This window comes from Pipra filicauda, unplaced genomic scaffold (assembly GCF_003945595.2).
Source record: "Pipra filicauda isolate LSUMZ 115617 unplaced genomic scaffold, ASM394559v2 scaffold114_size2234877_pilon, whole genome shotgun sequence".
NCBI lineage: Eukaryota > Metazoa > Chordata > Aves > Passeriformes > Pipridae > Pipra > Pipra filicauda.
Window position 1 is genome coordinate 1,938,757 of NW_024103596.1, and position 26,282 is coordinate 1,965,038.

Here is a 26,282-nt window from a genome sequence, read left to right on the forward strand (position 1 = left end):
TCCTCATTGATAACTGCAGTTCAAAGAGCAGAGAGAGATTTAGCCAGATATTTAGCACAGATGCTTCCTTCCAGAAAAAAGCATTGATGTGCTTCTAATTGAAGGGTAACACTAAACAGCAGAGGTTTAAGTCCATTTTACTTGGACTGGTATTTGGAAAAAAGACACCAGCATCTGTGTCCACGTAAACCATACCCCACTGCTTTCACCCCAAGGAACAAACCAAGAACAGCATAAAAGAAATTTATTAAGATAGCACTATTTATACAAGTTACTCATGCTAGAAAAAAGCATAAATGATACATGTAAACATTTGTTTACAGAATACTTGTTTTCCTTGTAAAGGTGCAAATGATCTTCAATGTAAACACAAGAATACCGACCTTTAGGGGGAAAGGGGCTTTTAAAAATAGGTTTAATGACCCATTTATGACTGTAGTGTAATTTTTACTATATTCAAGCACATTAAAGTCTGAGTTACATGAATCAAACTATGAAGTTAAAGAACTTAAAATGTCAGCACTGCCTTTTTCCATCTCAAGAATTTACAGTCCTCCTACTCTTTTAAACCCAGATTTAGTTAAAGTCCACAGTTAGATCAGGTGCAAAAGGTCATTCTTTCATACTCAATAGAAATTACAGTACAAACAGAACTGTTGAGTCTAGAGTTCCTCCTTCCTCTACCCCCACCCCTGGGTGCCTCCAGTTACTCACAGTTCCAGCAAACAGTCCTTCCCCTCCAAAATCTAATGAGCCTCATACCTTTCCCTGCTCTAACTACACACAGGCAAAGTGCACAAAAATCACTAAAAGGGAGGGCACCATCTCATCATGGTCTGGAATTCTAAAGACACAGACAAGAGGGCAGCTGAGGTGGTGCTGGTCTAAGCCTTTTTCAGCAGGCAGGAGCTGGCTGCAGGTCTGCCCTTCCAGCAAGAGCACAAGAAGGGAATGTCAGAATTAACACCTGCACCTCAGCTTCAGACAAGAACTGATATCTAGCAGGCAACAGGAGGAAAAAGGCTTTTGTAAGTGAGCAGATGTTTCAAGGTTCACATACAGGGGAGTGGAGAGACAAAAGCTGAACTTTTGTACCATACACTGTACAGTAAAAAGGCATCGTTTGAAATCCTTTTCCCCCTCTCACCCATTTTTGGGCACTTCACTGATTCAGTCAATAGATGAGAGTTCCAGTTCTACTTCTTGCCTCCAGCAAGAGTTGAAAAATACTCAGGGCACCCATCCTCACAGCTCTCCTGTACTCTATGAGACCCTAAATCATACCACAAGGGTTGGAACCACAACAGCTGGCAGGACGTGGCCCTGCCCAAGCCACCAGCTGGTCGAAACGCAAATCACACATATATACATATATATATAAAATACATATATATATATATATGCACACATATATATGTATATAAAAAGCTGGAACTATCGCTGTGAGTGACTCAAAGAAAATACATGATACAAATTAAATGAAAAAATAAATATACTCTGTGCACAGAAAAGCTTCTGTGCAAAAGGTGGCACCTTGCAGGTCAAGTACTTTTTTTGAAGCTCTCTGTAAATAAGGCAAAAGCAATGTTTTCTGTATCACGTTTCTCTTTCGCCCACCAAGCAGCTGCCACATCCACTGCTCACACAGCAGGAGGGAAAGCAGGAAACCCTCCTCCTTGCCAGACTCCCAGTACAGCATGTAGTCTCTACGTCAGCATCGTTTACGCTACAATAACTGTTACAGTTTGGTTTATTCGAAAAATGTAGACTATTTAGAAAAAATACGGACATAAGCAACACTTCTACTTTTGTCCAGTGGTTCCCTGGAGTCTGACAACGTGGTCTCCCGTTGGGCACATTCTCACAGAAGTCATTTTTGTAATTCCATAGAAAGAGTCACCGGCTCAAAGAGTTACATTGGATCTAGACCGTGCATACTAGAGCTGCAAAGAGGTCCAGTGTCAACAAGTCTCTTCAGTTTTTCTAGGAATGAGAACCAAGGGGACTCCCTCCCGCTGGATGCTTACCATATATGGGATTCACAGTGTGTCATTTTGATAACTCCTACGCCTCCTCCCAGCCGCCGGTAGTTCATCCCACCATACAACCTGCAAGGACAAGGGTTTGGGGTCACACTGGTTCACATCCCTCATGGAGACACCATGGGCACCAGCCCTTGGGAGCATTTGGAGCTATCATGGTAAAAAAAACCCAACCAGCCCTGGTGAGCACACTTAGACCATCACCAATTTAAAGTAGACCATGAAGAAGCTGGCCTTTCTCTCTCAAAACAGAAACTGCTTCTCCTTTTGACACCAGATTTGTGTTACTCAAGTAATGACTTCTTTCTCCCTGTCTGAATACACAAGAAAACAACTTTGCAGGCTGTAGCTGATCTTGGGCTACGTTTTGGGTAACACAGGAGCAGGAGTAGGTTTGCTCCTCACAATTCGACTACTTTTATTTCTAATTATTTTAGTAATTTTATATTCTAATACCCTAAATTCAGCTGATTCAACCAAGATGTAATGCATCCCAAGCACCACCTGTTTACTGAAATGGTGCCTGCATTTCATATGGCTATCTGATCCCTACGGACTCCAGCATCCTAATCACTTCAGCTGCATATTCCCATGGCTCAACAAACAAGGAGACATTCCTCCAGTGCTGCTTGCAACAGCCCTTCTCAGCAGGAAAGGGTTAAACTACTATTACTAGTAGGAATAAAGACATTAATTTCTCTGTATTCCCCACTCCTGCCAGATTACTACAGCAGCAAGAACACCCATATAAGTTTGAAACTAATTAGACTTGGGAATAAATACACAATCACTTGCTTTCAAGTATAGTTATGACTACAAAGGCTACTTTTCCTATTTTCTGCTCAGTACATATTTTGGATCAGCAATTTAATATTATTTCTCTCAGCTTATACACCAGATGAAATTCTTCCAATTGCTGTCTTGCAGACTTAAGGGGATAAACATCAGAACTTCCCAGTGTTCTGTTTGAGCTCCTCCAAAAGGATTTGGAAATCACAGCCTCAGCTTGAAAGCAAAATCTTAGTAGGCCAAATTCTACATCATGGCTGTGAGTTCCTTCTGCTCGGGGCAAGCTTAGTTTTATTGGGAAGCAGGAGAGACTCAGCCCAAAACAAAGACAAGGGGAATATCGGGATACTTTTCAAAATGTGATTCTTTCTTACACTTCCATGCAAGGCAACAGCCACAATGTGAGTGTTGTGCTGGCTCTACCACACCTGAGTTCTTCACTGTGGTGTGCATCACCTTTCTAGTTTGGCTGGGACAGCTCCAGCTGGGTGGCAGCAGCTCCAGCTGGATTTCACTACTGGCTTGTTTCCCAAACCCAACAGTTACCTCCACGTGTTAGCATCTGGATCAAACACCTCGATGGTCTTCAAGTACGTCGTGCCATCAAACCCCCCCACTGCCATCAGCTGCCCATTCACCACGGCGAGGCCAACCTGCAAGACAGCCATCACAGACAGTAGCTACTTAGCTGGGATGTCCTGAAAAGAAGGGCTAAAATGAAAACATCAATAAAAGGATTTAATAACCATGTTTGGTGAAAGGCAGTCTGCAGGAGAGGGTTGGGGTATTTTTCTTTAGGGTGTGGCAGAAATAAAATAACCTAAAAAATGAGACACGGAAAGTTAAATATATATCTCAAACTAGACAATCTCTTAAAGAAAAAGCAGAAGGTTCCCCCTATTGACAGCTACAAGAAGTAGAACCATTTGAATGATAATAGATACATGAGAATCTAAACCTTTTTCATCCAAAACTTATGTTCTGGATTGAAATTCTTCCTCAGGTGTGACTTGCTGTGACTTCCAGCCCACAGCCTGGAACATTTACTTAAAGTAGAAGAAACACAGGTAAGCCCCTGGTCCCAAACCTCTCAGGCTGGGGGTTGGACCACCTGTAAATCACCTTGGCCCCCAGCCTTTCTGCTTAGCCATTTTGCAGAAGCACAAAATCACTGAAATGTCAAATAGATGATCACTTCCAGCAGCAAACATGTAGTATAACAGAGAAAGAGCAGGAACACAATGTAAAATGGTCCTCGTTTTGGCTTTGAGGAAGTCAGGAGACTCAGGAGGGCTGCAGATACAGATGCCTCTGTTAAGCAGTTTCTACAGAAAGCAAATATAGAAGCAGCTGATAAAAAATCAAGTGTCTAATCAGTAACTAAAACGAACAGTGTTGGACAGCGTACCATGTGCTTTGACGACAAATAAAAACATGTTCTCTGCCTTCAAAACCAGAAGATCCTCAAATTATTTCATAGTTGCCTCACCAGGCACTGAAATACTAACATACAGATAGAACTAATCCATTCTTTACTGTATAATCCAATATCCAGTGATAAATATTCATAACATTTGCATGTGCCCAAACACGATGACTACTTAAAACGCTGTGTTAGTCTTTCGTTCACAAGTCTACAGAAAGGACCAAGATTAGCAGTTGATGAGAACATGCTGTCACTCTCCATACTCATAGGATTCAGTGAAGAGAGGCAACAAAGTAAGTGAAAGCCCGGAAACCCTGTTCCCACACACACCTCATGGCAATGAAAAAACTTGGAAGGCTGGTAAATTTGTATCTAAATACAAGCTTACCCAATTCCCCAGCTTTTTCCTGGGAAAGCACGTATTTTCACCTCCTAATTCATCCAGAGAGACTCAGGTACTAATTTTGATAGTGTTCTTTAATAGTATCTCATACCAAGTGCAGCTATGTCACCAAGTAAAAACCTAAAAAATCCTCTGCTCCAAGCCTAAGTAGTTGACTCCGTACCAGGGACCAAAAATATTTAAAAAGACCCTCAAATTACCCCATTTTCCCATCCTCAGGCACTTTAAACATCTGTCTAGGGCAAGACATGGCTACCACTTCATTCTCTAGTCTTGCTAGAGAGCTTTTTGCAAACCTTTGCCCTCACAGAGAAATCAGACACACAGAGAAATCAGAGGGAAAAAAACCCCACAGGCTGACACTCTACCCCTGTGCTCTCACCACATGACTGTGTGTGGTATGGACAAGCAAACCGAGCCAAACTCACTCCGCTCCGGCGGGATGTCATGGCCACAACAGGAGACCACTGGTTGGTCCGAGGGTTGTATCTCTCAGCACTGCTGAGCTCTGTTGTATCATCCCTGCCTCCCACAGCATAGATCATGTCCTGGTACACTGCACAGCCCAGGTGTTTCCTCCTCGTCCCCATGGGTGCGATGGTGTGCCAGCGGTTCTCCTGGGGGTTGTAGCGTTCCACTGCGGAGGAAACGACACGTCTTTGGACAACAAGGCTGGCAGGCAGTAGGGATCTGCACTTTTGAACCCTCATCCAAAGTCTCACTGCAAAGACACTACAATTTCCACACAACAAAGGTATGATGAAGCAGTGTGTTCTCTCTTTTCTTCCACAGAACACTTGTCATTTTCTCTCCTGCCTCAATCCCACTCAGACCTTCACTCAAGAGGGAGCTGGCAATGCTAAAAACTGACCTGCATTACCATCTTGCAGAAGTTTTACCTTTGGCACATTCCTTCCTGCAGCAGAAAAGGGCTGCTGCAGGAAAAAAGATGTGCTTGCAACTGCTACGCAAATAATCGAAGCATTGCATTCAGGACACACTGCCAAATGCAGCACTGAGAAAGAAAAATAGGACATACACAACTAGGTAAAAGGGGCTCACAAGCCTGGAGAGTGAATTACTGCATCGCAAAATACTATTTAATAAAGAAAAAGCACCTCGAACTGATCACTAAAATATTCAACAGCCATCTGGGGACACTAAGGACAAACAGGACCTTGATAAGTGCTGACTGGAACTAAGGGACAGCAAAAGGCATACCAGTATTGAGAGGAGATGTTCCATCAGAGCCTCCCACAGCATAGAGGAAGCCTCCTAGCACAGCCACTGCAACTCCCAGGCGCCTGGTGCTCATGGAAGCCACTCGAGTCCATTTGTTTTCTTTGGGATCATACCTGGCAAAAGAATAAACACCGGAGCTTAGTGAAGTGTTGACACCTCCACAAAGGGGCAGCAACACTGGCCTGGACTCAATGATCCCTGTGGGTCCCTTCCAAATCAGAATGTTCTGTGATTCTCTCTAAACAAAAATCACTATAAGACCTGTATATTTTCTACCTCTTCTCCAGCTTGTCTTACATCAACTGTGCCTTTCAACAGACCCTCTTTCTCCGTGTGCCCCACATCCTCCTCTTTTAATTTTTGTAATAAAAAGTACCTTTCCACAATGTTGAGACAAGAGACACCATCCTGGCCACCCACAGCATAGAGGTAGCCCCCCAGAACTGCTACTCCAACACTGGTCCTGCAGGTGCTGGTGGGGGCCACATCACTGCTCCACTGATTGGTCTTGGGATCATACCTGGAAAAAACAGCACAAATTACCTGTCTAGGTCTGCTTTAGACTCTCCCATGCTCAGGAGCTACTAAGGCTGTGAAACCTGCCTATCTTGAGCTTAAACTGCAACACAGCTCTTTGTAAGTTGGATAAAACCCCTGAAGTGATATAATGCATCCAAGTACATGCTATTCTGGGGATGTTCAAACTGCAGCTTGAGATGATTCAAGCTGAGGATCAAAGGTTCAGGTTCCTGAGACAGCAGGTTAGCAGGGACTGGCTGGCATGTGGTAACTTGCAGCTATGCAAAGAGCAGCAGCCAGAGTTACTCTGCTCCGTGTTCTCTGCAGTTCACAGGAGAACTCAGCCAGCCCTGGGACCTGCGCTTCCAGATAAAAGATGAAGGAACCAGATGGACTTGGGAATCCAGAGAAAAGGTGCATAGCAGGAAAGTGCAGGACGTGGGAGATGTAAGGCTGGAGTCATGACTTGGGAATCTGGGAATATCCAAGAGATAGGTGGGAAGATGAGGAGGCCCAGGGAGGGAGGAGATATTTGCATAGCTCATTGGATTTGTTACACAGCCAAGATTTAGAATACTAGAAAATTTGAGTCATGATTTGAGTACAAGATTTGAGTCATGTGGCTTTTAGGCATGGGAATTGCCATATGAAGCTCCCAGAAACAGGAAGCTTGGTAAAACTTGTTTGACTTAAGTCTTTCACAGGTCTAAAACTGACCTATTTTCCTTCTTCTGTCCAAGTGCCAAGGTTCCTCAATTCTTTAGTCGCCACTCCACAATAAAATTCTAGGATCTTTCCCTCAACAACTAAGAAATGGTTACTGTAACCTCACCTTCCTCAACAACGCTAAAAACAAACCAGCAATTGCAAAGGAGGTTAACCAAGATCATCACTCCTCCCAGCAATTATACCCAGACCCATCTCTTAGAGATTCCTGCCCTATTCCAAAGGCTATGGCTTGTCCCATTAAGCTGGGCATAACATGACACAAGCTGCTATGCATGAAGTCCTAGTTCGGCAGCAAAGCAACACAATACTGAAGGAGTATGTAACATAAACTTCAGGTTTTCAGCAGAACAAGAACACACTCGGCAAAACGAACTCATTTCTAAGAGGCTGCACTCAGGTTTAAACATTCAGAGCTAACATTCTGCACAGTGGCCTTGTGGAGACCTACCTTTCTACGCTGTTAAGATAAGAGGAACCGTCGTGGCCTCCCACAGCATAGAGGAGATCATCCAGAACACTGACTCCGACGCCACAGCGCCTTTTGCTCATGGAAGCCACCATCCTCCACTCGTTGGTCTGAGGGTCGTAGCGCTCCACGCTGGAAATCGCGTCCCCGCTACACCAGCCCCCCACTGCAACCAAACACAGGAGAACAGTGCCATTCAAACACCCTGAGCTCACCCACTGCACGTGCTCCTGGCACAAATAACCCCCTCAGACTCCGCCAGCCGTGTGCCAGTAGCCCCATCTCTGAGTCATTCTGAGGTTTCTAATTAGAAAGCAGAACATGGTTTTTAGGAGCATTTACTTAAGTTCAGAAATACTGTGGCATTCACAGCACCAAAGAAATCACACAAGTAAGAAAGTCAAATCTCCAAATATTAATGCACAGATCATTTCAGAAATATGTTGTGAAGACTGGCATGATGAGAACACCACCACCAGAAAATCTTGCCTGGAGTCTCCTGGCCTAAGCCAGCAGGGATGATACACAGAATCATAGGACAGTCTGAGCTGGAAGGGACCCACTAGGAACAGAGTCCAACTCCTGGCCCTGCACAGGACAGCCCCAAAGATCACACCACGTGCCTGAGAGTGTTGTTCAAGCACTCCTTGAGCTCTGTCAGGCTTGGGGCTGTGACCACTTCCCTGGGGAGCCTGTTCCAGTGCCAGACCACGCTCTGGGTGAAAAACCTTTTCCTAAAACCTAACCTAGACCTCCTCTGACACAGCTTCATGCCATTCCCTCATGTTCTATTGCTGGTCACCAGAGAGTAGAGATCACAGCCTGCTCCTCTGATTCCCCCCGAGACGAAGCTGCAGGATGCGATGAGGTCTGTCCTCAGCCGCCTTTCCATATTGAATAAACCAAGTGACCTCAGCCACTCCTGTATGGCCCCTCTAGACCCTTCACCATCTTTGTAGCTCTCCTTTGGGCACTACACAGACACCTGCAAAGATACACACCTGCAAAGAGCACCTCTCCACAGCGGATGGGTTTGCGTGGCCTAGTTCTCGGGCCCTGCATCAGCGGCCGCTCTTGGGGCAACAGAAGATAATTTTTAGCTTCATCCACGAGATCCCTGTGCCAGACAGGAAAATATTAATTCCTAAGGCTCACCCGCAGTCTCAGGAGAAGGTATGAATCAGAACTGATGGGAAGAGCAGCCAGCACTAGTCATGCTCTTCAGGTATTCACAGATCACACAAGTGCATAAACAGCTCTAGTTAAAACTCACACTGTCACCTAAATACAGTTGCTTACAAGCCATTTACCCAGTGACAGCAGTAAACCAGCACCAGTATTTGGCCAGAGTTAATAACAGATATCACTTGCTATAAAAAGACTGATAAAAAACTATGATGAGATATTTGTCAGGCTTGCTGTCCAAAAAACAAAAACCCAGTCTGCCTCAAGCTAAAACTTAACAATCAGTTGTTTTGCCTCAGAACAGAAGAGGAGTTGGAAAGCACACAAATACATAATACACACACAACCAATAGATGGAGATAGTACCCTTTGATGAATATTTTCTCCATCAGCTCTGGCCAGCTCACACTGTCCATCCATTCATGACTTGCCACCTGGACTAATCCTAATATTCCAAACCCTTGAATAAAACAAAAAAAGAACAAAAAAGTCCTCCTTCCCCCTACAAAGGTGGAACTCCCCCAGTACGAATGCTTATTCAGGAAGAGTTCAGCCTATCCCCTGAACGTTTTTACAACAAGCACAAGATAAACCGTGTGCTTTATGGATGACACAGAACTCTGCAGAGCCAGAAAGGTGAGACTTGTACCATAAGAAGGGGAAATGACAACTTCCCCGCATTAGCACTGTGGGAAAGAGCAGACTCTAATCCCAGAGTCCAATTCAATTATCAAAGTGCAGACATTCTACATAGAAAAGATACTTGAACTCTTCCTGAGATCATCATGTAAAAGCTAAGCTTTAATAAAAGGCCATGACTAGAGCAGGAAAAAAAAGGCAAAATGAAAATCAATACACGGAAAGGTCAAACCAACAGCCAAACTGCACACTCAAAGTTTGCTATTTCACTGAAAACCAGAAAGAAGAAAAACACTTCTAGGGCGCACACTGACTATTATGGAAATAGAAAACACTTTTTCTTGCTTCTCTTCTCCTTCCAGTTGAAAAGATGAAATTGTGAGGCATCACCCACTTAGCACTGACAAATCAGCCCAGTTTCAGAGAACAACACAGTCCAATTCTGTGAATCACTGAGGAGATTTACCGGCATTCCTCATCACTCTTAATTAGCGGATCAGAACCCACTGTACCCACAAGGAACTTGGGACTCAGCAGTGGCAGGCGGACATGCTGCAGGACCTGGAACACAAAACAGAACGTCAGTGGTGAACCACATATACCCACAGAGATGCAAGAAGCAAAACGGAAAACAGCAGAATCATAGAATGCTTTAAATCCCTTCCAACCCAAACGTCATCTGGTTCCAATTCCCCAGCCACAGGCAGGGACTCCTTCCACCAGACCAGGTTGCTCAGAGCTTCATCCAGCCTGGCTTTGAACACTTCCAGGGATGGGGCAGCCACAGCTTCTATGGGCAACCTCTTCCAGTGCCTCACCATGCTCACAGGTAAGAATTTCTTCCTACTGTCCAATCTAACCCTGCCTTCTGTCAGTTTGAAGCCATTCCTCCTTGCCCTGTCTCTCCTGGCCCCATCAGCTTGTAGGATCACTTCAGGTACTGGAGGGCCACAATTAGGTCACCCCAAAGCCTTCTCTTTTCCAGGCTGAACAATTCCAATCCTCTCAACCTTTCCTGATAGGAGAGGTGCTCTATCTTTCTAATCATCTTGGTGTCCTCCTCTGGACTTGCTCCATAGTGGCTAACAAATTTTGACAGGCAGTTAATAATTCCTGTGGCACACATGCATGGGCATTTACCTACCCAAAACCTGGCACTTCAGTTAAATACAGCTCATCTTACAGCACCTTTGCCTTTTCAATATATCAATTTAGATACCCAGCAGAAAATCAGTCTTTGAAAGGGGACAATCCACTGGATCTATTAACAGCTGAAAACAAGGTCACAGTTGGAAACCTTTAAAATAATGACACAATGTCAATACATCTGCCTGAACACCAATTTAGTTAGTAGTTTTATCAACCACTTAGCTCTCTCAAACCTGAGTGGTATTGCAGAGTAAATGAACAATAAGTAATAACACTCCTTTCACAATGGTTTAGAATTTGGAGGTGTAAGCAGGTATAGACAGTTATAAAAGCATGAAGACCTGCCTTGAGAACAGCAGGTTTTTCCAGTTTGGTTTGTTTATTTAAAGCCATTTTCAAAAGCTTTCCGGTAAATAAAGTTGCATTTAATGTCTACTTCCAAAGCAGAAACACTGAGGCAGGCAGACGCTCACCTCTTTTGATCAGCCAGCCCGAGACTTCAGAGGCTTTGGGCTGACAGCTTTGTCAGAATGGGTTCTGCTCCGTGAAATGCCTTGGCTTAGATGAAGCACTGCATTCCAACAAAACCATTCTGACAAGCTCCATGAGGGCTGAGGCACAAATCAAGCAGCAGAGTTTAAAGACGCACCGCAAACCGAGACAAGCATTTTCTTCTCCACTGTGTTTTTGATACAACACTCAAAGCAGTGCAGGCAGGTTTGTCTGGACAGACTGCTGGAGTCAGCTAGTTTGGCAAGTCCTACCTGGAAACAATCCACCAAATTCCCTATTTAAGGTTCTAGCCAGTGCAGCTTCCAGCCTAGGTGAAGGGACAGTGCAAGCCACCTAACACAGGTGGGAGTCAGAGAGAAGTTCAGTGGTTCTGTGTGCACTCAGAACTGCTGTGGCACCGCCCCATGACCCCTCCTCAGTCTCCCCCCGGATAAAGCGGCCGGGAATGTTACTGTGCTCAGGATTACCTGTGGCAGCTGAGGTCTTCTTTCCTGAATGCTGTACTTCACCCAGGCCATCACGGCATTGAACACTTGCTCTTCGCTGCGCACATTTAACTCGTCGCTGGATATAATGTCTATGAGCTGATTGGCAGGAAGCAGCATGAACTCCTCACTCTCCATTACCTGGGAAAGCAAAAGAAGTAAGAAAGTAAGGACAGAGGCCAAAGCACCAGAGCCACCACTCCAGCACTTCACGGACTAACCCAGTAATATGTCAAATACCCATGAGTTTCAACACCAACATATGAAGGGTTTGCTGCACAGAGCAGACTGCAGTCAGTCCCTACCAACGCAACAAGGGCACTTTTAGATGGGATGCAAGTGACAGGGAATTTTACACTAAGTTTTTTTGTAGAATGCTCCTCAAGGGTTAAACCACAAAACACACCGATCAAGTTTCAAAATTTATGAAAAACAAAGCCCTTCTTTAAAACCAGGCTCCTAGTCTGCAGTGTCTAATATATAAGGCAGAATAATACTGTGATAAATACGTGACTCAAAAGCTGAACTGATTCACAAGAAAACCAAAACAGCACACAAAAATAAGAGTCTCAAATAAGTTACCAGAGGCACTGCAGAGAACATGGAAAGCCTGAATGCTGATTTGTGGCAGACCAGAAAATACTTCAGGAGAGGAACTCATTTGATCCTGCCTCTTTGATTTGCTCTAAATATATACATGGAGTATGCACAAGTCGAGATGCACTAAAGAGGGAATCAGAGCCTCCTGAGCCCCTAAGGACTGATCTCTTGTGAAATTCAAGCCACTGACAATCTGCAAACACATTAATTCCTTCAGCATCCAAGATAGCAACCAAGTTTCTCAGGAGGCTTTGGCTGCTGCTGGAGGACCGCTCACACAGCACGGCACAGAGCACACGCGAGTCACAAACACTGCCTTGAGAGCTCGCACACAACCACAGCTCCTGCACAGACACCAGGTAGATGGGAAAGATGCAAGGATCAAAATAAAAACTGCAGAAATGGCTTGACTGATAACCACCAGTTTGGCTTCCCTACAAGCATCCTCAGTCTGTAGCGCGTAATCTCTGAGAGGTTCAGTGGCTTGTCCTTATCGTTTGCTACCACATTAGAATTCTGTGACTTATTTCATGATTTGCTGCATAAATTAAAGAAAAACATTCTTTGACACGATCATCTCAACAGCAGTCAGCTGTGCAGTCCTTTTAATTACCTAAAGAAGTTATTTAAGGGCACTGAACAAACATGCAGGAATTGCCAAGTAACTGACAACAGAAAATACTGTTAAAAAAGAACACAGCAGACAACGAGATCCAGACTTGGTTCTTGGGTCCCACAGGCTTCCAGGGGCAGTAAGGGCTGCAACAAGGCTGGCCCACACACTGCTTAGGCCTTAGACTAAGAACTGGGTTGGTCATTAAAGATCTTTATCAGCATTTTTCCAGAGTCTTCTTCCCTTCTACAAAGACAAGTTTATGTGTAAACTTCACTCTGACAGTCTGTAATGCAGCCTCTGACTCTGAAAACATCAGCTCTGGAAGTTTATGAGCTAAGGATGGTCATCCAGGCTCTTCCACCCTCACAAAACCCAGCTGCATCGATGGCCTCACAAAACTCAAAGCACTGGAAGCACTTTAAACCAAGTTATTACTACCATGCAACTCGTTAGTTTACATAGTAAAACAAATCATTATTTAAAATGCTAAGGCTTATTTTGGCTTAATTATAAGGACACTCATAATTACCTGACTAATATTAATGATCTATTTGACTGACTTACTTACTGAACAAGAATTGGATGGGTTTCATTTCCTCTGCAATATTCATGTGCATCACTGTTTTTACAGACAGAATAAATGTCAGACTATACAATATGGAGTGCAATTTTTGTCTCTTGATAAAAGCACAAGTTGTTCATCCTTAAGTGTATTTCTTTCCTTCACACAGATGTCAAGAGACCAAGCAAGAAAAAAGAAAACCACAAAGGCTGGTTTTGTACAGACGAGTTGCTAATAGAACCATTTCACATTACATGCACAAGATTCACTAGGGGTTTTAGGCAAGAAATTAAATTGGGGGGAATGGAAAAAATTGGAAAAACATTTTACCCAGAAGTTAATGATGTAATGCAGCAATACGCATAAAAATTAATAGAACCAGAGGTTAGCACAGCAGAGGACATGAAGCAATTCAAACTGCATTCAAAGTAACTGCATGGGTTGGCCTGATGCCTAGTGCTTAGTATTTCACATTGCCATCCAGGAATTTCCCATCTCTTGTTTCTATTTGCCAGCTTGGAGGAACCAGGACCATACAGCCTCTGCAGAAGAAGGCACATTTTTTTTATCAGTTCTCAGCCTCCACAGTGGAGGATGGTTAAGTAGCCGAATCCTTGGCTTCCATCAGGGATTACCAACCCACTGTTCCAATGGAAAGCACTGGCAGAAGGAATACAATCCCAACAAGCAGCACCACTAACATTTTCTGCAGAGAAACAGTGGAAGCAGAAGAAGTGGTCGTTAGGGATGAAGAGCTGCAAAATCCCTGAAGCACTGAAAGGGACACCAAAACCTGCCCAGGCCAAAGAAACAGTGCTCGATTCCAAGCTGTTGTTTTACAGAGGCCGTGATTCAGTTAAGCCAATTATAATTGGCATCATCTATGAGGAAAAGTGTTTTCTTCAATCCAAAACTTTTGTCTTTGTGTGCTTTAGAAGGGATAAGGAAGACAGTAAGTTGTCTTCAAGTGACTGCAAAAGAAAAGAAGCTCATAGCAAGCAGCTCTTAAAAGCCAGCTGTGTGTATTAATGCTAAAACATTTTAAAACAAAACTGTTAAGCTGTTAAAAAGTTATTTAGAGGCTTGTAAGCACGCCCTACTCATGTAATAACAAATTCTAACTATTAAAATGACCAAGCACTGAAAATAAACAACCATCTGGTTACCATCTTGTTCCCCAAAAAAATGCAGAAGAATAGAAGTGCAGAGCAAGCACAGAGCACAGGAAATGGCCATCTAAAATGTAGGGTTTAGTGAAATCATCAAGTTCTACAAAAAAATGAACTCATCTCAAACAATTTGGTTAGAAAAGATGCATTTAATTGCAACTTTTAGAGTAAACTGATGTTGTGTCCATAGTTAGATAACAAGTATTGTGTTCACTGTGTCCAACAGTCACGTTTTGTGTTTGATTCTGCTCAGATTTTTCTTAAGTTCAACCTGACTGAAATTAATACAATGCCAATTGGCTTCCTGCATGTCCAAGGAAAAAAAGACAGCAAGCTGCAATCACTCACAGCACTTACACACTGCTGCTTCTCTAGGGAAACTAAATCAGCATCAGGAGTCAACGCTGGAGTTACTCCCTTTGGAAAGGATCTACCTGCGAAACTGGTGGGAAGAGATTTCTCCACATCAGGTTACCTGTTCCAAGGGATAGCAGAGGGCAGTTTCTGGAAGAGGCAAGAGATGAATCTCTCTAGCAGAGGACCCGACCTTCGTGCTGAGCACGCTCCTACAAAGCAGCTGCTTCCAAAACATACACAAATTCCTGCCCTTCCTACCAGGGCTCAGGAAAGACACTACTTAAGGGTTAGGCTCCTTTATGTATTTGGGTGTAACAGTTCAGTAAAGATCCATCTCTTGACTATTGCTCACAGAATCCTAATTGTTATGCTGATCCTTCCCTGAACCAGCTGCTGGTATCTTTTTTTCCCCAAAATATCATCAAAGCAGAATTAACAAAGGATGAGATTTGAGTATATAAAGGTCAGCTACAATATTACACGTCTGAATTACTTTCAGACAACTTCTGCTGAATAATAGATGCCAAACCCTAGTTCTGCTCCAGCAAGGGAGTCGAGGTCTCCACTGAGGCAGCTGTGTGCTCCCCCATACACCCACTTTTCCAATCCCAGAGCTCAACATCAATTTTTTTGGTTCTACTGATGCGTTGTCCTTACTTTAACACCTGTCTGCCCTCCAATCACGTAGAATCCAGAACACCTCTGAAAGAGGAATGGAATGTCATACCACTGTGCTGCCATGTCAGATCCAATGCCAAATCCAACTGCACTCATGACCCTGCCTCTCATGTAGCACTCACCACACAACTCTCAGAGAAGAAATGCTGTGGATCATATACAAACCATAAGTACAACACAGTCCTACCCTCTTTCTTCTCCACCTAACATCTGGCACCCATCACTGTTAGGGCACAGAGCAGATGTAAAGGCAGGATTTGGAAAGAAGGACAAAATGAGTTGCTCAAAGCTCTCACAGGACACACTGAGACATTTTACCCCATGACTGCAGCACACCAGCTTCTTACCTCCTGGAAGTTGTGCTGTGTGAACTTGTCAGCAATCCTCAGCAGTTCACGGCACGAGTGAGTGTCAGCAAAAGCTCGGATGCCCAGGCAATTGGAAGGGTCCAACTGTCTCTTAAGGAACTCGCAGCAGGCCTCCTGGATCTCGGCCAGCTGGAGAAGGCAAGCAGCAGGCAACAAGGTCTGGACATTCCCCTCTTCTACAGTGATCTGAGAGGTGTAGGCAAAGTCGATCAGCAGTTCCATGGCCCTCTCGTCGATGTCCCTGATCACGACCTCTGTCTGCCGGGACTCTGCCAGCTCCCCGGTGAACATGGCTCGGAAGTAGGGGCTGCAGGCTGACAGGATCACCCTGTGGGCGTAGATCTTCTTGGCGCCCACTACCAGCACCACATCGCACAGCTCCCGGTGCTTCCGGAGGAGGTTGATGACTTCCAACGTCTGCCGGGGGTGCTTGTCGGAGATGTAGGGCATGCGAGCGGGCTGCGGCACCCCCTCGGGCAGCTTGTTGGGATCTCCGAGTGTGCAGCGGCTGGTCACGTCCATTCCGGTCTCTCCTGGCCGAGTACTGGTACACCTGCAGCGCAGGAAATAATAATACAGCACCATCGTCAGCGAGCCCACCGCCGACCGAGCACCAAAGCCCTGCAGCTCGCACCGGTTACGAGCACAGAAACCAGCACTGCCCGTGAGCCCATGCTGGAAAACAGGCACGTGATCACATGAAAGAGGAATCCGTCTCAAACCCAAGCTTGCTTGGAAGTAAACAAATGCCAACTTGCAACAGGCTTCTGTTTACAGCTATTTTTATACGCTTTCTATGACACACCGCTGTAATATCCAGCTACACTCACATATTTACGAACTGAACCTCGCAGTAGCCTTGTGTGGTGGAGAGGCATTATCCCCATTTCAGAGAGTGACTCAAAGCAGAGATCAGCTGACTTGCCCGCCATCACTTGAGTTTTCTTTGACAGAGCTGGAGATGGATTTCCACTGCAAAGAATTCCAGCTCCATGATTTAACCAAATTTCTCTGTTCTTCTACCTACGTTTTTAATAGGGTCGCTCATCACTGTAACATCTGAACACACTAAACTGCCTCACAGACTTCAGTAACTTAAGATGGTCTGCAGCCTACCATGAGTATCTTTCGGGTTCACAGAATACCCATTTAATCATCACCTTTTCAGTTATTTTTGAGCTATGGAGGCTCCTGCCTCAATCCACCTTCCCTGACACATTTCAAAAGAAGGTTAATCTTTCTCAAGAATGGTAGAGTAAGAACTACAGAAGGAAAACGGGATTATCAGACCAAATAGTTGAAACAATCCAAGTGTCCACAACTATCAGCCTACCAAAAAAAGAAGATAACAAAGTCAGGATGGTAACTTTAGAGATGAAGAATGACTTAAGAATATATAAACTAAGTCACTGGCACAGAGTAGGAAAAATGTTCTAGGTAACTGATGTCATTCTTTATGGCATTATAGGTACCTTTCCTTTATTGCTCACATCTCTGAAGAGATGTCAGCTCTGCCACAGCTTAAGTGCAATATCCTCCTGCCCAGCAGCACAACAATGCTGACGGATCATGCTTCACAACACGTATGCCATAACTCCAGAAAACGGGAGCTCTTCTGCAGTTCTGCAGGGGTGAACCAAGATGGCACATCTCTGACCTCACTTTGTACAAACATCTGCCTGCACCCCGAGCTTCACTGTCAAGTCATGACTGTGCTGAACAAGAAGAATTAAACTGAACTCCACCTTTAGCGATCAGACTAAACAAGCAGATCAGTGCTCACATAACTGAGATGCCGTTTTGCATGTCCCAAGCATGTGTGAATTTCTGCCACATAGCATACACAATTATTTAAAAAGATGCGCCAGCACCAGTGAAATATCAGCTACTAGGAAAATAAAAGAAAATCAGGAAACTGTTGCCTCTTCCCATGCCAAAGGAAAACCATGACTTGGAGCGATAAAAGTATATTGAGCAATATATCAGAATACTGATGGTTTATGGCTGTTGGAGATTTACTGAAAGACCCAATACGTGCTGTCTCTACTACCAGCTTGTCTGGTGCACTGGCATATGTGAGCTGTCACTGCCTCACTTTGTTCATATTAAGAGTTAAAAGGAAATCTAGCTTGGCTTTGCCATTGCTCAATGTATTTTGCAGCAGGCTTGAAAGAAAGAATTAAAAAAAATAACTTGCATCTTTTCCTCTCATTATTATGTCAAATGCACTTTCTAACCACAGGGAAACCAGTCTCTTTGCAGCAGCCCAAATTATTCACTTGAATCTTAGCCTGTTTTCCCACTCCCTCCACACCCTCTCCTTGATTATCATACTCAGATGTTTCAGACCATTACCTCTCCCTCATATCTTAGTTACACAGATCCAGCTGGGCCTCCCCTCTGGGTTTTGCTGCTTGCTCCTGCTCAGCCTTTGTACCTTAAAGTCTTGGTTTTTTCATCCCTACTCCATCTTTTTTATATCCATCACCGTTCTCCTTTCCTGACACCTCTGACAAATCCTTCTGCTGTTATACTGCTCTCGCTCTCCTCCACCCACTCTTGTCCCTCACAACCTAAATTCACCTTGTGGGGTTTGACAACCCTTTTCAAAGCTCTGCCAAGTTCCTCACAAACAATGCAGCTAAGACCCCTTAGCAGCAGCACACACAAACCAAATTTAATGGTACCTCTACAAAAATCTTGGCTGAACATTAATTTACCTAATTGGCTTAATTTCATAGTCCTCAGCAGCCAAGGCCAGAGGGTAAATAATTTAATCCCTCTACCAAGAAAGGGAGAAAGGTGGTGACAATCACTCCCCTGTAGAGTTTAGCTCTTTCTAAGCAAGCCAAATGGATTTCATTGTGCAATAGGGGTTTGAAACTATGTCAAACCACCCCCCAGGAGAAAAAAAGGAAAAAAATAAGAGCTCTATTAAGACACATGTTACTAGAATTTTGGACAGTTTGTCTTGACCAGGCTGTCAGTCAAAGCATCTAAACACAGAACAGGCGTTCTTCAAATAAAAACCCATTTCACATAATTACGGATCACAGGACATGGCACACATCCAGGACAGGACATTCTTTCATAGAATCATAGAATATGCTGAGCTGGAAGGGACCCATCAGGATCATCAAAGTCCAACTCCTGGCCCTGCGTAGGACATCCCAACAATCCCACCATGTGCCCGAGAGCGTTATCCAAATGCTTCTTGAGCTCTGGCAGCACTGGGGCTGTGACCACTTCCCTGTAGAGCCTGTTCCAGTGCCCAACCACCCTCTGAGTGAAAAACCTTTTCCTGCCATCTAACCTAAGCCCTGTAGGTTTTCCTCAATGACAAAAAGAGCCCTAAAGCAGATCTCAAAGAGCTTTTTAGACTGGCACAGGATCCAAGCAGAGAAAAATGAGATTAAGGCTATGCTGCCACAAGGAATACAGAGAAGCCTGCCAATCCCACCACCCAAGACTTCTTGCAGAGAGATGGGATGCACCATCTTATGCCACATGATTACTTGGCCAGATTTGGGAAGTAGTCCTAGTCCTTCCTAGCCAGGACAGAACAGGATTTTTCTGCCTAAACGAGGCCCTGCTGAACACTCTAAGTAACTGAAAAGGAGTCTGGTTAATAAGAACTGGAGCCATTCCTGCATTGTTCCCATCAGCATTTATCTAAGAGCCTGCACTGTATCCAGCCTCCTTCCTCCAGGAGAGAAACTGCTGGTTAATGATTAAAGAAAATTGAATGGACAGAAAAAAGAGTAATAATCAAATCAGAACTCCTGACTCATCCATAACTTATCTCTGGGTAATGCAGAAGCTAGTGATCAATGGACTTAGGAATTTCCACGCTGGATCAACCCAGATGTTTGATGTTAAGCACGGTGGGTTGCTGTTATACACAGCCACAGAAGTGTGAATGGAAAGGACAATGTCTGATGGCATGTGCCTCCACGAGGATAATAATTCCACTGCATTATGTGTGCATTATGCATATATATGCATAGAGAATGAAATGATGAGTCAGTAGCTTAGAGGTGTGAAAGACAGAAGGCAGCACTTGATTCTCACATGGCAGGGGAGCTGCCTCCCCCCCCCCCCCCAGAGCTCAGAGCTGCTCCTGAATACTCGAGGTGATTAAGGAGGGCTGAGGATCAGGATTGGAGAGGAAATGTGTATGCAAGGATAAAAGATTCACACCCAGCTATGCAGATATTCTGGGATTAGCTTCCATCAAAATGCAGGGCCGGGGAAATCAGCAAATACAATGGGATTAAGAAAGGGCTGACAAAGGATCAGTTTTTGTAGCACACTGCTGAGAAGTACAAATGGGAGCACAGGCAGTCTGCAACACTAAGTCAGCTAAATAAACAGCCTGCTCTGCCTCCATTTTATTCCGCTATGCCAGTTCTCAAAACTTCATTCGTTTGCACAGGCATCTATGAGACATCCATCCTTGCAGCAGCTTCTTCCAAAATTCAAAAAAAATACCTAATAACACACCTATTGTCATAGAGCACTTTCAAATCTGCTTTTTTTTGCTTATGGTAATGTATGTTTTAGCATGAGACTATGAGCTGGCTTTAACACAGTTCAACAGAAAACAAGAGGGTGATTTAAGGCCTATGAAACAGAACAAGTCTCAGGCTAAAAACATTAACTGAAATCCAAAAATCATACATTGCTGTAGTGGGTTTCAGTAGCAAGAGATTTTAGTAGCAAATAAAAATAACAAACCAGACCAGTAGCGATTTCTGTCAGTGCCTTGCTTTGAAGTTAACACATACACAAAGGAAATATTTCCTATACTCATTACAGAACTTCTAGAACAAAGTCCTTTGACTTGGCCCAGCCTTTGGCAACAAAAGTCACCACCACAACACCGCCAACTAAGCAAATGGAAATGCTTTATTGTGGCAATCATCACTCTAGGAATTAGTTAGCTAAAAGTTTGATTATTAGTAAAAATACCACTGATTCATTTTCTTGCCTAACCAGCAAAATTTCAGTATACTTTCTCAACAAAGTTAAGCAAACAAGCAGATACACCTGCCTGCAATATTATTTTATTTTACAGAAAAGGAGAACATCTGGTGTACTTGTTCCTATTTACATTGTTTAGTTTGATATTCACTGACCAAGCCCAGAAAACTGTTCCACTAATGAGGATGCCCATACTCTGCAAGATGAGATCACTGCTGGAGTCTTCCAAAGCCTTCCTGAGCCTTTTCTACTTTGTTTTGAGTAAGACCTATGTCCAAGCAGCTGGATAACTTCCTGAGTGCACACAAGAGCCTCAAGTGCAAGATCAGGATCAGAAGCCTCCTTCCCATAGCGGAGTCTGGCTGTCTGTGCTCAAGCCAGCTCTGATATAGCACTGCTGAAACCCGGGAAAAGGCTGCCAGGAAAAAGCTGGTGAGAAAGAGCTGGGAGAGCCTCCCCACTTTGCTTGGGGGCTCCTCAAGCCCTCATGCCTATGTTAAAGACATGTCTGCACCTGACTGTGCACCCCACTGATAATGACCTGCTGAACTGGCCTCCTGGCTTGATCTCTGTCCTTCCTCATCCCTACAGACTTGCCTGAGGAGTATGGGACTCTTGGCTGACCCTGACCATCAGATCTGCTCTGCCCCTGTTTGGGTGCTGCAGGACCATGCCCTTCACTGGAGAGATCCCCACTGCCTTAGTTTTACCTTCAGCAAAACCACATTCTCCTGCTTCCCTGACAGTGAGCAAGAGTAGCCTGTCCCAACTTTCCCTTCATTCCTAATGCAAGACACATCTTGTTTGAGCATCAAAGCATTTTCTCTACTATAATCTTGACAGGAATAGCTGGAATTCCTTGCCTGTTCAAACTGTACTTCCCACCTTCTGAATGCATTTGATACCATCTCACTGTGTTTACTAACCCAGTACTGACCAAGCCTCCCTCCCCTCTCTTTGCAGTACTTCCCAGGACCCTCCCATGGCATGTCAAAAGGCTGCAGAGCCCGGAGTAAAAGCATAAAAGGAAGTGCTCTGCCATCTGTTTAGCTGGACTTCATAGGAAGATCTGAGCCCGAAATCCAATTGGAAACCTTTCATCATCTTCTGCTAAGACACGCAGCAAAAGAACAAACAGAAATTTTAACAATCCACACAGAGGCCCTTAAAACATGCAAACGTATTCAAGAAATGAATATAGAGCACGATACATAGACGTGCCTGTCAGGCCAGACTGCAGCAATAATAGAAAACCAACCCTCTACTTCTTCAGCCCTGTGCTGTTGTCCACCACTAAAACTACCCAGTCTGAGTGACAAAGAGAACTTCCACTACAGCAAGTCCAAGACCACAAACCCAAAGGAAAGACACACGAACTCCAGCACTTTAAATCTCTGCCTCAGTGCGACACGCAGAAAACAGCAGGCATGAAAATAAATCCAGAACCACAATTTCTCCACAAGGAACATGAAAAATAGAGTACAAGAAAACAAGAACACAAGCCAAGCTAGTCACCAGTTTCATGTCACTTTGCAAAAACATTTTGATAAATGGAGCACAACATAAGAACCTAAAAAGCTGTGGGTTTATGTTGGTTAAGATTTAAACAATCTCCATTGTAGAAGACTAAGAGGGATGAGAACTCATCTGCTATTTAATCTATCCTGGAGAAAAAGGAATTCACTGTAAAAGTCACATACAGCTCCTCATTGCCTAAACCACATCTCTTATCTTGGCAAAAGTATTGAACAATACACAGCCCCAGCGATGCCCATATCATGTCCCAGGGTTTACTCATTAGCTTAACTGCAGCAGCAGCACAGTCCTTTTTTGTTGTGCTTGAGAAGTTCATTTAATTAAACAACACCATGCCATTCTTCAAGGGTTTAAATGAGTATTTATTTATTTCCTCTTTACACAGAATGGAGGCTAATGGTTTCTGTAGCTAAAAATGCTCTGTATATTCGTCTATGGTTAAAATTCTTGCCCTCTCTTACACGACTGTTTACAGAATTACTCATTATAAAGTTTTCCTTCTTTTGACATCCCAAAGAGCACAGAATAAGCAAAATGCATAAGTTGAGTTCATTTAGAGGAGAAGAACTTCAGCTTCCACACAGCCTGCATCATGTACAGAAATATATTTGCCGTTAAGTTCTGTCGTGGGATTGCCATCAAATAGTGAAAAGCAACTAGAACTAGCAGGAAACCCTGTTTGCAAACCTGTCATTGTGCTGAATTACTGTGACAACTTTTTCTCTATATGATAGATAATGTTTCTGACATAACCACAGCAAGAACTCCCCTGAATTAAACTTCAGCTGCATCTTCAGCTCATTAGAGCTGAGGCAGCTGGCATCCATAATTAGAAAAGGAAATCTCCTTTTCACCCAAGACCTCACCCATCAAACTCCCTCAGTTAAGGGAAAAATAATGCCCCTTGGAAATCAAGTTTAAATTTATTCCCAGGCAGATTATTTTATACAATTTGAATACCTAAGCAGTTAAACACTGAATTTTAAATATGACAGTAAATGGGGGAAGTAAAGGGGGGGTAGAGAATTACTATAACTTGTGTTCCATACTCTTCCTTAAAGACATCTGGTCTTGTAAATATTGAAAACTAAATCCGTTGAAGTAAGGACTAAGGAGGAACGATTTATATTCTAGTTCTCCTAGCCAAGCTTTTTAAAAAAAAAAAAACAAAAAACTAAAACCAAACAACATTTTACAGTCTAAGCACATACAAAACCAACTCAAATTGTTTATCCTATCTGGATAAGAGAAGAACAATTGTTTTTTGTATCTTACCTGCGCATTGGCTTTCCGTCCATGCACCGTGAAGAGAAACCTTCACCCTACACTTCAAGACCTGATGCAAAAGAAAAAGAGAAAAAAAAGGTGATTCCTGAAGCAAGAGAACCCTTTTCCCCCCTTTTCAGTCTGGCTCTAAGACAACAGAACTGACCACAACCACGTACTCGTGTGCCTTCAAGCTCTTATCCAGCTATAAATTCACAGCCCAGATTAACGATGCCTGGATTGCAGAGAATAAAGCAGAAGAAAACATCAACACCATCAAAAATATTTTCACCACAGCTGCATAAAGATTCCTTAGGCGAATGGAACACACACATCATAAAGTCAGCAAACTGCCTGCCTCCCTGAATCCTTAAAACTGTTCCACCAAAGGAAAAAAATATCTGAAGTAACAGGATGCTCACCCTCACTCCTTGCTCAGAGCCAGGAGGTATCTCTCCCTCGCACATTTAGCAGAGATTTAAGGCAGGCTGGCACCTAATAAACAGCACAGCCCTGCTCACCAGCTACGCTGCAGAGCCAGAATTTGATAGAAGATAAAACTTGTGTCTGGAAACTGAAGATAACTGTGCCCCAGAGGTAAGAGGGATGCTAATAATGGTACTACATCTGCAAAGATTAATGACGCTGCCTGACGCTTGCTACACTTCCACTCCAAATATTCATTTTCTGAGACCAATAACAGTTGCAAACTGCACAGGCCTTTCATATTCAACCACTAACTTCTAATTCTAATGTAAATTAACCCTTTTTACAAGGGCATCACTTGTCCCAATTTCATTTTCGATGACTATTCACTTAGGAATAAATTTAATTCAGTTATTATTTAAAGCAATAAGCCTAAATTTTTGTCAAAAAAAAAATCTATTAACAGAACAGAAAGGTGTTCTCCTTCCACACTGATAATCACAAACCTCTTCCCATCCAAAAAGGGAGTGGGAGATGGGAAACCACTCAAACTGTGGGAAAAGCAATGACAGCATGGGAACGAATTAACTCTTAAAACAAACAGATGTAGCAGTTAAAAGAGAAAAGCTTAAATTTAGGAAGAATAAGAGCATATTTGGAAGACAGAGATTGTCAGATTAGAGCCCTGCATCCAGCAATAAACGAAATATTTTTGGCACAATTTAAATTAAACTACGAAATGGTTATAGCTTTATTTATCTATGTGAAGAAGCACCTTATTTTACATGCAACATTCCCTAGGTACTTTATCCCAGACACACAACCCGTGCAGTTCGCCAGCTAATGAAGGATAAGCTCAGACTTGCTGCCTGCCACACTTGCAAATTACTCAGGTTCGTACTTCCCCGCAAATAAAGAAAGGCAATTCCTCCCGGTCAGGGCACCGCATACCAATTTAAACCCGAGCTCCGGCTGCCCAGCCAGACGGAGGAGCTCCCGGAAAACCGAGCCTGCCCGCATCCCAGCGCGGGGAACACCGCTGGAAGCGGCACCTCCACACCTCCCGTGTGCGAGCACGCAGGGATCCGAGCACTTTGCACATGGGAAGGATCGCGGACCAGGCTATTCTTAGCCAACCGATTGCATCAGATTTAATCCCCTTAAACCCACATTAAAAACCCGAGAGCGGGGGCTTGGGGGGGGGAGGGGGGAGGGGGGAGAAACGACAACGACAACAAAAAAAAGCCATTCAAGCCGAGGTCCTTGGCGCTGCCCGCGGGGCAGCAACAGGCTGGAGGGGCGGTTTTCCCAGCACAGCCTGGCCCGGGCTCTCGGGCTCCCGCGGGCATCACTCGGCTCTCGGCGGCAGCTCCTGCGCGACGGGCACCGGTGCCGGGGGCAGGGGCGGGAGAGGAGCCGACCCGCAGCGCGCGGGGACCGGACCCCGGCCCAGGGACCGAGCCCAGCCGAGCCGCGGAGCCGCGCACGCCGCCCCAGCGCCGGCAGAGGCGGGCCCAGGCCCCGGCGGTGCCCGGGCAGGGCAGCGCTGCCGAGCTCGCCCCGCCGCGCCCCGGCGGGGGCAGCCCCGCGGAGCCGCCGCTGCCCGGCCGGCCCCGCACAGCCCCGCTCACTCGCTCACTCGCTCACTCACGCCGGGCGCGGGGTCGCCGCCGCCGATCCGCGGTCCCGCAGAGCCGCCCGAGCGCGTCCTCAGCCGCAGGAAGCGGCCCGGCCCCCGCCAACCGCCGCCGGTGCGCGCCGGGCCGCGCCCGCCCCTTCCGCCCCCGGAGCCGCCCGCCCGCCGCAGCAGAGCAGCGCCCGCACGGCCCGGCCCCCGGGGCGGGCACGGCCCCGCAGCGCTCCCGCAGCGGGGCTGGGCGAGAGCGCGGGGCGGTGTGTCCGGCCAGCCCCTGCCCCGCCGGCCCTGCCCCGCCGGCCCACGTGGTGACCAGTGCCCGTGTCCTGGAGCCCGTGTCCCCGTGAGCGGCAGAGGCCACTGCGTGCGCAGGGCCCCGTGGGTCGTGTCGTAGAATTATAGAATCACGGAATCGTCAAGGTTGGAAGAGACCTGTAAGATCTAATGAGCCCAACCATCAACCCAGCGCTGCCCACTGTAACCCCTAAACCACTAAGC

At 45.0% G+C, this 26,282-nt stretch overlaps 1 protein-coding gene across 5 annotated transcripts; it reads right to left on the reverse strand.

Annotated features, from left to right (window-relative positions):
• Positions 1 to 227: 227 nt before the first annotated feature.
• KLHL20 (kelch like family member 20) lies at positions 228 to 25,877 on the reverse strand. Of its 5 annotated transcripts, none has more exons than XM_027740685.2 (13): positions 25,800 to 25,877; positions 23,732 to 23,792; positions 15,917 to 16,490; positions 11,570 to 11,728; positions 9,907 to 10,001; positions 8,618 to 8,733; positions 7,599 to 7,782; positions 6,279 to 6,422; positions 5,882 to 6,015; positions 5,089 to 5,297; positions 3,378 to 3,484; positions 2,028 to 2,108; positions 228 to 1,943 (listed from the first exon to the last, which is right to left on the reverse strand). In XM_027740685.2, the coding sequence occupies exons 2-13, from the start codon at positions 23,752 to 23,754 to the stop codon at positions 1,913 to 1,915; spliced, it is 1,857 nt and encodes a 618-aa protein (XP_027596486.1). In that variant the 5' UTR covers positions 23,755 to 23,792; positions 25,800 to 25,877; the 3' UTR covers positions 228 to 1,912. The 5 variants fall into 5 exon arrangements, with proteins under 5 accessions (XP_027596486.1, XP_027596488.1, XP_027596484.1 ...); XM_027740687.2 differs by having other exon boundaries at positions 25,796 to 25,869; XM_027740683.2 differs by having other exon boundaries at positions 25,792 to 25,831.
• Between the last annotated feature and the right edge of the window lie 405 nt (positions 25,878 to 26,282).

Bases quoted from the DNA above. Each gene is read 5' to 3' on its own strand.
- KLHL20 (XM_027740682.2), bottom strand. From the start codon at position 16,522: ATGGTGCTGTATTATTATTTCCTGCGCTGCAGGTGTACCAGTACTCGG. The intron at 10,002-11,569 runs GTAATCCTGAGC...TTTGTGTTCCAG, and splicing joins GAAGACCTCAGCTGCCACAG to GTCCTGCAGCATGTCCGCCT. The intron at 6,423-7,598 runs GTAGGTCTCCAC...TGTTTTTTCCAG, and splicing joins TATCTTAACAGCGTAGAAAG to GTATGATCCCAAGACCAATC.